Consider the following 13740-nt stretch of genomic DNA (forward strand, 5'->3'; position numbering starts at 1 on the left):
TAGGTAGTTAAGGATCAACCGTAGTAGTGCATGTGTGATGGTGTGTGTGGTTTGGTGCAGGGCAGGGAGGGGGTGCAGCCACTGGAGATGATGCTGTACACCCTGGACGAGATCAACGCCCGGGATGACCTGCTGCCAGGCATCACACTCGGGGCCCTCGCACTCGACTCCTGCAACCACCCCGGCGTCGCCCTCAATCACTCTCTCCGCTTCATCAAGGGTTCGTGCCACTCTCTCTTGCATCTCTATGAGGATCAGGATACAAATGCAAAATGAAATATCAAGAATAAAATCATGGTACAATATCATCTTCCACATAGCATTCCTGTTTGTACCTGCTCTTCGGTTAATGTGCATAAGGTACTATGATAACGTGTGATGTTGGGCTACAGGGTTTTTGTCGGGGCAGAACCAGCACCACACGCCGGCGTTCACTTGCGACGACGGGAGCGCACCCAAGTTCCTGGGAGGCCAATATGACCGAGTGGTGGGCGTGGTGGGCGGACAGCAATCCTCGGTGTCAGTCCAGGTGACCCATAATTGCCATGTGGGATTTCCGTCATATTAATGTTTACCTCACGATAATACCAACACTAAGCTTGTTCCATATACATGCACATGTATATTATACCACACGCCTCTTATACCTGTTATACTAAGGTATCATATTTGTCAATAATAAAAAGCTTATCGCAAACTATTATTAATTGTATGATCATGCCTGTCACACAATTATCCACGTGCAAAGGACAATGATTATATTTACCACACACATCTAAGGAACAAAGGCTTATTAGACATACCTAAACCTACACTATGTCGTAAGATGAACCATCACGATTTTCTCAGATCATTCTGTATGGCTAAAAAATAGATTACCACAAAATATAGAATTGCCTTACTCAGTGTAGTTACTGAGTGTAAATTATCTTAAAGGTTCTGTTGCTTCTGAAACTGAAAGCAGACACTGTTTTACACATAGTAACCGATAATAAAGTAAACTCTGAGCATAATATTAGCGTTGCGACAGTGTATGTGCTGTGAAAGTTAATGTGATTTGTTGCCCCGTACAGTATCCTCCACTCTTGTCTCTACCGTATGCAGATGGCGAGTGTGCTACGGGTTATCCAGATGCCACAGATCAGTTACCTCAGCACTTCAGCCTCGCTCAGCAACCGGGACCGCTATCCCTACTTTCTGCGCACGGTGCCCTCTGACACAGCGCAGGCTCAGGCCATTCTCAGCATCATGAGGTAACTTACACGACACAAATCATCTTTAATGACTCACTCTCCGGTCATGGCGATTAATATTTGCGCACCTGAACTCGTCTGGCAGTAAACGAAAAATGGCAAAAAATCACAGATCTTTCAAAATTTATTCTTCTACTAGCGGGTTTGACTCAAGACCTCCCCTCCCCATCTGCTCACCTTCCAGTCTCGTCATCTTTGCTTCCTCAAAGCTCTTCTACTCTCACTCTCGCGTAGAGGTTTAGATAGCGCCCGTATCACCCGTGTTAACCATTATTTTCCGTCGTCATTTCTACTCCACATCCCACCCTACCTATATTTGCTTACATCAGTCTGCCTCTGTTCCCACTTCCCACCTGCAAGTGGGTTGAGATAGAGTTTAGAAAGCAAGGAAAAGGAAAGAATATGATAGTGGGAAAACTAATGTACAACATGCCCAATGAAATGGACCACACAATGATTCAGTGGCCATTCAAATCCCGGGAATCTTTGCTCAACCTCACAGGTGTACCTTTCCACACGTAGCTTCATAATTACCCCAGAGAGTCAGTCCGACCACCGCCAGGTTCAAAAAAGGGATGGAAAAGAGAAGCCAAACCCTTGTTAAGAAAAAACACCCACCACCTCTTTCCCTGTACATTTACCACTCATGAGTTACAACTCAGCATTTCGTACATGTCCTGCATGTAAACACACACACACACACACACACACACACACACACACACACACACACACACACACACACACACACACACACACACACACACACACGATCTGTAGATATTAACTGTGGGGAACAGGTCAACGCAAGCCACGTGATTGACTAGACTATGTGACATAGGATCGCCTGCAGCGTACTGTCTTGCGTGGCTGCAGCACAGATGCAGTGACGTATTTAGTGTGCTGCCGTACAGGGTCCCTACGGCTGTGGAGGCCACCAAGTCTCTAGGGCTGCCCACATTTCCTCTTACCGAATAACAAATACAGAAAGAAAGCAGAAAACCCTAAATTCATTATGTTTCATTCGTTTCTTTTATAAAGGCTCCAATATGCTTGCATGTGTGGCCTTGGTGTCCTAATGGCGGCTCTCCAAGCTGCTCGATCTCTGGTAGCCTCTCTAATGAGTCCCATTTCCCTGAGGTCACGCTGAATGACCTAGTCCTAAGATTTTTCAGTCTGCCTCTACCAACTCTACCCTCAACAATCACACCTCTCACCTTTCGCACCCAGTTGTCCTCCATCCTCTCCACGTGGCCAGACCAGCTCAATCTACCCGTTCTCATCACATCACTAATTCATTAAAGTCTCATCCTCCTTCTCAACTCTTGATTCGTACTCTTAACCTCCCCAAGTCTGTCACTGAAGATGCACTACACATCCATCTGATAATTCGCACTTCTATATGTTTGAGAATACGATTATCCTCCTTCTTTACATCCCAGGCCTCATTACCATACAGCATTACACTGCCAACACAAGCGTATACAAGAACCCTTCAGAAGAGGCAGAACCCTCTCAATGTCAGAAGAGCAAACTTGTTCCAGCAACTCCTTACCCTAACTAAAGAACTAGTACATTACCAACGCAACACTCAGCCTATTATCATGTCCTCTAAATAATAAATCTCCACACAGTTGAGACTCTCCAGCATGATTAATTCTTTCCTGTCTGTTTCCTGTATTCTTTGCTTCACAAATCACACACTTAAAATCAGCGTTATTTTGCAGCCTACCTCTAATACTACTCCATCTCTTATACACCCACACATCACAAATGCTGCACAGAGTGGAGTTATTTACAACACCCTTGTAGCAAACTGCACATGGTCAAACTCTCTCTGTTTTGACAGTACCGCCACCTGGTGTAGGTACCATCACTTTTCATTTATCTACGTGTACTCTCAAACCCTTGTAGCCTGCTCGATTCAATATCTTAACATCCTAAATCTTTCCTCCGCTACTCTCTCATTCTCTGCCACCAACACTGTCATCTTTAATCTGCAATAATAATGTTTAATCAAAAATAATATTTTGTAATCAAACCATGTATTGATCGTAGTGGTAGAAGTATTATACTATTATTTATGTCGATTACGTGAGCCTTATTCTAAGTGTGTGTGTGTGTGTGTGTGTGTGTGTGTGTGTGTGTGTGTGTGTGTGTGACCAGTTGTTAATGTCGCCCGCGCAGAGAAATGGAGTGGAGCTATGCCAGTGTGGTGTACAGTGATGACGAGTACGGTGAGGGAGGGTACCGTGAGCTATACGCCCGCGCTGCTCAGTACGGTGTGTGCCTGTCCACCCCAGCCCACCCCCTAGCAGCCCACCACCACGACACCAACTACCGCACCGTCGTGGCCCAACTCCACCTCAGCAAGGCCAACGGTACGTACCATCTCCGCCACCACCGCTAGCACACAACATTTTACACGAATTTCGTCTCGAAAATGTTTCACGTCAACACATTTGCACCTCACGCCTATGAGACACTATCACAGCTAAGAATTTGGAATGGAGACTTGCGTGGCAAGGCTACTGGCTGCTGTTTATTATCTTGAACGAAAACGAAACAGATCATTTGGCACAGCTCAATAAATAAGACTATGAACATTGATAACTGGCGTCATCAGGGACATTCAGGATGTGTTTATTACTTGCTCCTTCTTTTCAATACAGATATAGGTCAAACAGACAATATAAAGTAAGTTATATAGGTTTACTTGGCAGTGCTGTTATTTGCAACAGCTATTTCGACAGAGAAGTGTTTTGGTAATATCCTTTATGAGGTATGGTGGTAGAGGAGAGAACACCCCCTCCATAACTACACCACTGCGTTGCGTCTCACCACCCAGCAGTGCTGTGTGTGTGTGTGTGTGTGTGTGTGTGTGTGTGTGTGTGTGTGTGTGTGTGTGTGTGTGTGTGTGTGTGTGTGTGTGTGTGTCCACCTTCTCTCTTCAGGTAGATTTAGCAGCATGTAAAAACTTAAGCGATACTGCCTTACCAAACGTGTATATATATATATATAGATAGATAGATAGATAGATAGATAGATAGATAGATAGATAGATAGAAAGATAGATACATACATACATACATATATATATATATATATATATATATATATATATATATATATATATATATATATATATATATATATATATATATATACGTAAAAGTTACTTGTTTCTGCACTGTTGTAAATGTACAACATTAGGTACTGCACTGCAACTCGTGCAGCGCGGGGTATACTGCAGTGCTGTGCTGTCAGTGGGGTTGGGGGCCACGCAAACAAACTAATCTAAATTTCAGTTTTCTTCATTTATAACCAAATCAAACCTGCATACTCAACCTACAAAAAATTAGTCTGATGATTACAGTAATATTCGTCTATGATTGTACAACAGTATACACACACACACACACACACACACACACACACACACACACACACACACAAGTATTCATCAATAAGTACAAATATGCATATGCATACACATATCTTGATATGTACACATTCATACATACGCATATCATACAAAAACCACTACGATGGAGGTCGGGTGGGTAGCGCCTGGGTCTACACACGTGCCCTCGAACACACAGTATACTGGCAACACAGCTGGCAACATGTTCGGGTACACGTATGCAGCAGTATTTGGACAGATGTATGCAAACATGTTTCAGTGCAGCTTCTAACACTGGCAGCAAAGGCGATGGGAGTGTGTCCATACGAGGCAGCTGAGACTTGATCATAATGTTGCCAACATGATCTGGGGAAAAAGAAGTGTGTGGTAATCATAGGGGCTTTTGTCTTCTTAGTATAATAGGAAAAGTGTACGGTAGGATACTTATTGACAGAGGTAGAGAAAGAACAGAGAAATTAGTTGGAGAAGAACAGGGAGGCTTTAGGAAGGGAAGAGGTTGTGTAGATCAGATATTCATTCTTAGATCTTTAGTGGAAAAGTTTCTAGAGAAGGGAAAGAAGTTGTATGCGGCTTTCATGGATTTGGAGAAAGCATATGATAGGGTGGATAGACAAGGATTGTGATAAGTGTTAAGAATATATGGAGTAGATGGGAAGTTGTTGAATGCTGGGAAGAGTATGTACGATGGTGCGAAGGCTGCAGTGCGTGTGGATGGTGAACTAAGTGAATTTTTCTCTTTGAAAGTTGGGTTGAAACAGGGATGTGTCATGTCTCCATGGTTGTTCAATCTGTACATGGATGGGGTAATAACAGAGGTACAAGGTAGGGTAGTGGATGTTGGAGTGGCCCTGGTGAGAGAGGATAGTGTTTGGAAACTCCCTGTACTGTTGTTTGCAGATGATACTGTGTTGTTGAGTGAAGACGAAGAGGAGCTGCAAGGCTTGGTGGATGAGTTTGAGAGAGTGTGTAAGAAACGGAATCTAAAGGTGAATGTAGGGAAGAGTAAAGTGATGGTCTTTGAGAGAGGTGAAGTCAGTGAATGTACAGCGAGGTTGGATGGTGAGGAATTGGAAAATGTGAGTACGTTTAAGTACTTGGGTAGTGTGATGAGTAAGGATGGAGGTTTGGAGGGTGAAGTGCTTGAAAGGGTACAGCAGGGAAGAAAGGTTGCTGGTTCTTTGAAAGCAGTGATAAGAAACAGGGAAGTGAGCATGGAAGTGAAAAAGTTACTACATGACAGTATTGTGATACCAACTCTAACGTACGGAAGTGAAGCTTGGATGTTGTTGGAAGGACACAAGTCAAGAGTGAGAGCACTGGAAATGAGTTATTTAAGAGGAGCCTGTGGAGTCACATGGAGAGACAGGCTGACGAATGAGGATATAAAGGAGCGTTGTGGTGTTGATGTGGATGTGATAGGAAGCGTTTTGAGGAACACACTGAGGTGGTTTGGCCATGTGGAGAGGATGGAGGGTGAAAGACTGACGAAGAGAGTGTATGTGAGTGAGGTGGAGGGGGAACGAGGGAGGGGGAGGCCGAGGATGAGATGGAGGGATGGGGTGGAGAGGTATATGAGAGAGGGGGGGGTGAGTTGGGAGCAGGGCAGTGAAATGGCGGGGGACAGGGCGACTTGGAGGCGATTTGTTTGTGGCCACCCCAAACGGGATTGAGGCGTCTGGCAATAGATAGAGAGATAGATAGATGATCTGGACGCTGCTGTTCCCAACGTGTTTGCAGCGTGTTCGTTACTGTGTTGCTTATATGTTGCCAGGGCTTGTTCAAGCACACGTGTGGACACGCACTAATAACTGTAATCAGGGTTCAGTCCCACCTGGAGTCAGACACTTAAGAGTGCATTAGTATGTCATTTCATTGCTGTTCACAAGTCTGCATCCTTTAGTCACGTACAGCCTCTTCCATAAGCTCTGTCACTGCCTGGAGCAGTTACATTTTAGTTGGCCAGAATCCAGATATATAAAGTAGTGGAGATCTGCTGTTTAATGTTGTATATTGTGCTGAATGCTTACTCATTATTTAACATTTACCATCAGCTGCATACATATAAATGAAACTGTGTGTGTATGTGTCAGTGGTGGTGGTGTTCGCGGTGCGTAAGGTGGCACAGCGCCTCCTGCAGGCAGTTGAACACCACAGTCTCCAGTCCCGCTTTGTGTGGCTCGGCTCTGACGGCTGGACCTACACTGCACCTAAGGTACGCTTACATATTTGCTCTCCATCTATATTCTTATGATCTCGTTTTTTATCAAATTATGCTATTTTGTCAGATTTGGGATTTTAAAAATTACTTGCCGAATTGTATTACAACCAAAGCTTTTGTGTCAGTCATCCTTGATGACTCTTTTTGCAGTTTAATTGCACAAATGAGGTGTTATATTTCTACCTATTTCCGCTGCCACGCAGAACGTGGAGGCGGTGACGGAGGGAGCCATAGCTGTGCAGCCGCTGGCCAGGACGGTGCCAGGTTTCAACCAGTACTTCAGCCGCCTTACCCCAGCCACCAACACCCGTAACCCATGGTTCGCGGAATACTGGAACCAGCGCCGCCCCCGAATGATGTGAGTACCTGCGCTGTCAGGGAAAGTGTACCTTTCACTTGAAAAAATATTTGTATATGATTATAAATGCAGTTCTGTTAAACTTCCCTCTACATGTTCCACACGATATTTTCCCTGATCATCATCGTCATCATTATTATCCTTACAGTGTTTCCCAACTAACGACAGATGAGATTACATCCAGATACAGTGAAAGACAAAGTATTCAGGTGGGAGAACCATCAGTGGTATGCCCAGTAAAAATGAGGCACACAATTACCCACACATCATTAAAGCCCCGGCATCCTGGGCCCACCTCACGAGCCAAATAGCCATTCCGTGGACTGTCAAGTTATAAACTGGGTGCCAAACCTTGTCATATGCTTCTCAGCATATAATTCATCCAACCAATTTGTTTCCTGACTCCTCAACATCCATACCTCGCTTTCTCGCACTTTCATTTACCGTATTTCTCCACCTCTTCCTTTCCTTCTTCTTCTACCATGAGTCCTCTCAACCTCACACTTACCAAAAACACATTTCACCAATCTGTCTACATCTTACTCTCCATTTGATCATAGCATCTAAGCACACTCCCTTCTACCCTGGTATTAATTGACGTCCTCAGTCCACACCTTTCACGAATCACATCTGCCTTGAGCCACTCTTCTCTCCACTTTGTACATTTACCTAACTTCTCCATAATTTCCCTAAAGTACTAAACCTCACCCACCCATTAAGTCTCTCTCCATTTACCAACACATCACGCAGGGCATTTCACCTTCTCTATTACCATCTGGGCAGCCCACGTCGCTCACAGACATTCACAAAATTCTGAACTGATCTGCAAAGACTCTGTTCACAATTAGCATGCCAAACAGCATCATCAGCATGCATCAGACTTGTGATGCTCTAGTCACCAAAATTACTATCCCTACACCTCTTTCCACAACTGGAGTTAAAACCTCTCATAACCTCTGCCTTCTCAGGTGTTTTCTCCACTATCAGCCTTACTGCAGTACCTACACATCCGCTGCCACTCCTAAAACCACCCTGTTCATCTCTCACCAGACTTTCAGATATATCCCGTATTTTCTCCATAATTTTTCTACCGCATAATTTCCCTGCAGCATTCAGCAGACTTTTTGCAGTAACGGTTTTCAGGGCAGGATGCAGGAATAATATAAGGGTGTTGCCCTCCACCATATCATGATCAAAGATGTAAATATGGGCAAGTTGTTGTTGTTGTTGCTCAACCCCGGTCTGTTAGATCGAGCAGACCCGCAGATAAGCAACTGCCCTTACGGGACTGTCTCATGTTCCCTACGCCGTTAATGTTGTGTCTGCGTTTTGGTGTGACATGTACAGTGCTCCATTATGTGTGTTATTCTGGGTGGGCCTACCCTACAGGGTTGGCAAGGGTCATCTGTGATTCCACCCAACCCAGTTTTAAGCCGGCAGCTGAGGGAGGCTGAGTGACGTCCTGCTCTAAGCCTGGCTATGGATGAACTCGATCATGTACACACAGCAAAACAACTATCGTTACAGGTGGGTCCGATGTGTTTCATACTGAACAACCTGGCTGTCTCGCTAGGGTTGGCAAGCCTGACAGTGGGTGAGTTGCCAAATAGGACGAGGTAGAAATATGCATGGGAGAAGCAATGGATATAGCTTCTAATAAATATGCAACAAACGCACGCAGGGATACCAATAGAGGAGGCTGTTATCAAAAACCTTCATTCGTGTGTCATTTTATATCGCGCAGAAGGTGTAACGATAGTTTTTTTGTTGTGTGTACGTAAGACCAGCCAAAAGCAAAACATGCAGTGTACGTGAGGGTTCATAAAACAAAATGATAAGTGTCCATACACCCTCCATATACCGTAGTGTATTATCAGTGAATCTTTGCACATACGAGTACAGATATTTGTAAGGAAGAATGCCGTGTTATCAGGTATTTATGATCTCTCAAGAAAAATTATTAATATTCAAACTTTTTTCAGAAAAAAGAGGCATCCTGATGCACTGTGATAATGGAAGTAAATTGAATTTTAAAATCTGTTGTAAAGCGGTATTTGTTTTATTTTATTATTATTTTTTTTTTAATGCAAGGACGAAGGAACCAAAGGCCAGGAGCCAGCAAACCGTTTTTTCCAAGCCAAAAAAAAAAAATGAAAAGAAGCATTCGGGAGCCGAATGCTAATCGCCCGCCAGAATATTCTGTTGGCCAAGTCCAAGATTTAGGCCATATCTTGATATCCTTAAGATTCATGTTGATAGCTCATGCCGTTCATGAGATATAATGGTGCTAAAGACGAGCGATAAAAACTAGTTCACCTTTAGCGACCATTTTGGTGACCTTGACCTTGACCCCGAGTGCCCATTTTCGAATTCGGCCAAGATTTTGGCCATATCTTGGTACCCTGAAAGTTTCATGTTGGAAGCTCAAGCCGTTCATAAGATATAGTGGGAACACACACACACACACACACACACACACACACACACACACAGAGGCAGGCATAAACATTATCGTTCCGCCTTCTACAGGCAGGCGATAACAACAGAGAGCCAAATTGAAGATCCGTTCATTTCGAAAATAACAGCATGAAATGAACTCAGTTAAATTCGAAATATGTTTTGATCGACTGTGGTTCTCAGAGATTATTCATTTTATAGTACATTCAAGAACAACATTCGACCTCTATGAAATCTGCTAAAGTGAGCAATAACTTCAGAAACGTCAAATGACGCTCGCTCGTGAACATTCATTAACTCTAGTCCTTGTAGCCAATCATTCGTCATTGGGCTTTCTGTTATCTTTTTATTTTTTTTCTCAGAGCGAATAATCTTGCGGGCTATGGCCTTTGATTCTTTCCTTGCATAACCAAAATATGCAGCCATGTCTTAAGGTCTCGTGAAACGTTGAAACTCCTTTCGTTTTCAAAACTGGTGACTGGTCGAGTGTAGATGAGGCGAAACAACACGAATGCATGGAAAGCATGAATCATTTTCATATTTAAATGTTGTAACAGGTCTGTCAGAGTCTTAAAATGCCGGTTAGATTTCAGTCTAATTATATTTTATTTTAATTACATAACTCTCTCTCTCTCTCTCTCTCTCTCTCTCTCTCTCTCTCCTATGACATTTGTATTTCCAACTGCGGGGGTGTTGCCCGGGCCACTACAGCATTCCCCCTGGATCTGCCCATGGTTTTGTAGTGGTTTCGATTATTTTTTTTTTACTTTTTGTTGCGCTCACGAGGAACCTACGCGTGGTGGCGCTGTGATCCCTGGGTGGAACTGCTTCGGCGTCCACCCACGCGTCAGACCTCCTTATACTGTATCTCCCTGCACTTCACTTTGAGTGGGACCCTGGTCCGACCCTGGTGAGGCGCTGTCTGCCATAAGGGGACACCAAATCCGTACTCGGTATATATTTTCTATTGTATCTAGAGAACAGCCCCACAGAAACAGTTGCTTACCTGTGGTCAGCGGGTCTGCATGGCCAGATATACTGGGGTTAAGCAACTACTACAACATTTACTTTTGTACAAAAGCCCAGTGACAGCCTCATGCAGGCGGCTGATACAACTCCAGTCATCCACGCTTTCTGGGATATATCCAACAAATAGTTCCTTCATCACTCTCAGCTACGTTGTATCTTCTCTGCATATAGTTCATCAACTCCTGCAGCCTTCCCAATTTTTACTCTCTTTACCGTATTCTTCACTTCCGTTACTGTCACATACAGACACCACATTCTCTCCCTGTGCACCACCAAAGCCAGTTATGTTTACTTGCACTCTATTCTCATTCCCATTTATCACTTTTAGAATTTCTCTCCATCAACTCCTTATTTCTCTTTCACTTGCTCGTATTCTTCCACCCTCAACCATCACACCTGTACGATTTTTTCCACGCCCAGTTTATATTTTCCTACATCTTCCAAAGTAGTTTCCAGCTTTTAGTCAGTTCGCGTACGGTGCGGCTAATTACCCGTCCCCGACCCGACGGGGCTCGGGGACAGGAGTTGTTTTCACTTGGTTTGTCAGTCTGTTTCTTTGTCTGTCCGTCTGTGAACAACTTTATGCGAAAACTACTGATGCGAATTCACCTAAAATTATAGGGATGATGGACTATGACCTGATCACCTGATTAAATTATGGGCCAAATTGGGCCAAGGCCCAGGCTCTAGGCCCCCCCAAATATATATATATATATATATATATATATATATATATATATATATATATATATAAAATGTACGGGCAAAAAAATTTTTTTTTTGTCATAACTCCTTCCAAATTCGTCATATCAACATGAAACCAAAACCTAAAGGTGCCTCTTTCAAATCTGCATCCTATAACATGCCTCATTACATCAGGGGGGTCACCCCCAAGTTACCTATAGAGGGGTCAATGTTAGGTGGGTCGGGCCTAAAATTTCAGATGGGCATAAAATCGTCAATTTTCACCCGATTTACTCCAAATTTGATATGTGACATCTTTGGCCAGGTATCGCATTGTGTTTATACGTGAGCACTAAAATGACTGCCGCGGACGGGTTTGCTGAGCCTTGGCACCGCTTCTTCTTCGTCAGCAACTTAAACAACGTGATACAAATCCGTCTCTTGGGATAAACAGAACCGATGGGAAAAACGACTGAGAGTGAAGACCCCCACCAAAGCCACCCCTGATGACCTCCCAAGCCAGCCCTGGCCATCTAAAACTGGCCTTAAATGTACTAAACAGTTATTACACCATCACCCACACCACACCATCACACTACAACATTACCCAGACCACACCATCACACTACACCATTACCCAGACCACACCATCACACTACACCATCACCCAGACCACACCATCACACTACACCATTACCCAGACCACACCATCACACTACACCATTACCCAGACCACACCATCACACTACACCATTACCCAGACCACACCATCACACTACACCATTACCCAGACCACACCATCACACTACACCATTACCCAGACCACACCATCACACTACACCATCACCCAGACCACACCATCACACTACACCATTACCCAGACCACACCATCACACTACACCATTACCCAGACCACACCATCACACTACACCATTACCCAGACCACACCATCACACTACACCATTACCCAGACCACACCATCACACTACACCATCACCCAGACCACACCATCACACTACACCATTACCCAGACCACACCATCACACTACATCATCACCCAGACCACACCATCACACTACACCATTACCCAGACCACACCATCACACTACACCATTACCCAGACCACACCATCACTACACCATTACCCAGACCACACCATCACCCAGACCACACCCTCACTACATCAGACCACACCATCACACTACACCATTACCCAGACCACACCATCACACTACACCATTACCCAGACCACACCATCACTACACCATCACCCAGACCACACCATCACTACACCATCACCCAGACCACACCATCACACTACACCATTACCCAGACCACACCATCACACTACACCATTACCCAGACCACACCATCACACTACACCATTACCCAGACCACACCATCACACTACACCATTACCCAGACCACACCATCACACTACACCATTACCCAGACCACACCATCACACTACACCATTACCCAGACCACACCATCACACTACACCATTACCCAGACCACACCATCACACTACACCATTACCCAGACCACACCATCACACACCATTACCCAGACCACACCATCACACTACACCATTACCCAGACCACACCATCACACTACACCATTACCCAGACCACACCATCACACTACACCATCACCCAGACCACACCATCACTACACCATCACCCAGACCACACCATCACTACATCATCACCCAGACCACACCATCACACTACACCATTACCCAGACCACACCATCACACTACACCATTACCCAGACCACACCATCACCCAGACCACACCACCACATAACACCATCACCCAGACCACACCATCACTACACCATCACCCAGACCACACCATCACTACACCATCACTCAGACCACACCATCACCCAGACCACACCATCACCCAGACCACACCATCACCCAGACCACACCATCACCCAGACCACACCATCACCCAGACCACACCATCACTACACCATCACCCAGACCACACCATCACTACACCATCACCCAGACCACACCATCACACTACACCATTACCCAGACCACACCATCACACTACACCATTACCCAGACCACACCATCACACTACACCATCACCCAGACCACACCATCACACTACACCATCACCCAGACCACACCATCACTACACCATCACCCAGACCACACCATCACACTACACCATTACCCAGACCACACCATCACACTACACCATTACCCAGACCACACCATCACACTACACCATTACCCAGACCACACCATCACACTACACCATCACCCAGACCACACCATCACACTACACCATCACCCA

General features: G+C 44.8%; 1 protein-coding gene across 1 annotated transcript in view; it reads left to right on the plus strand.

Moving 5' to 3' along the window:
• Nucleotides 1-13740, plus strand: part of LOC145415044 (metabotropic glutamate receptor 6-like) — a 172353-nt gene that overhangs the window by 6514 nt on the left and 152099 nt on the right. Inside the window, 6 exon segments of the mRNA XM_080284460.1 lie at nucleotides 61-220; nucleotides 393-529; nucleotides 1105-1253; nucleotides 3441-3634; nucleotides 6768-6889; nucleotides 7099-7257. Of these exon segments, the coding sequence (XP_080140586.1) occupies nucleotides 61-220; nucleotides 393-529; nucleotides 1105-1253; nucleotides 3441-3634; nucleotides 6768-6889; nucleotides 7099-7257 (921 nt within the window).

This window comes from Coenobita brevimanus, chromosome 101 (genome assembly GCF_032717465.1).
Source record: "Coenobita brevimanus isolate Jiangsu-jjx chromosome 101, ASM3271746v2, whole genome shotgun sequence".
NCBI lineage: Eukaryota > Metazoa > Arthropoda > Malacostraca > Decapoda > Coenobitidae > Coenobita > Coenobita brevimanus.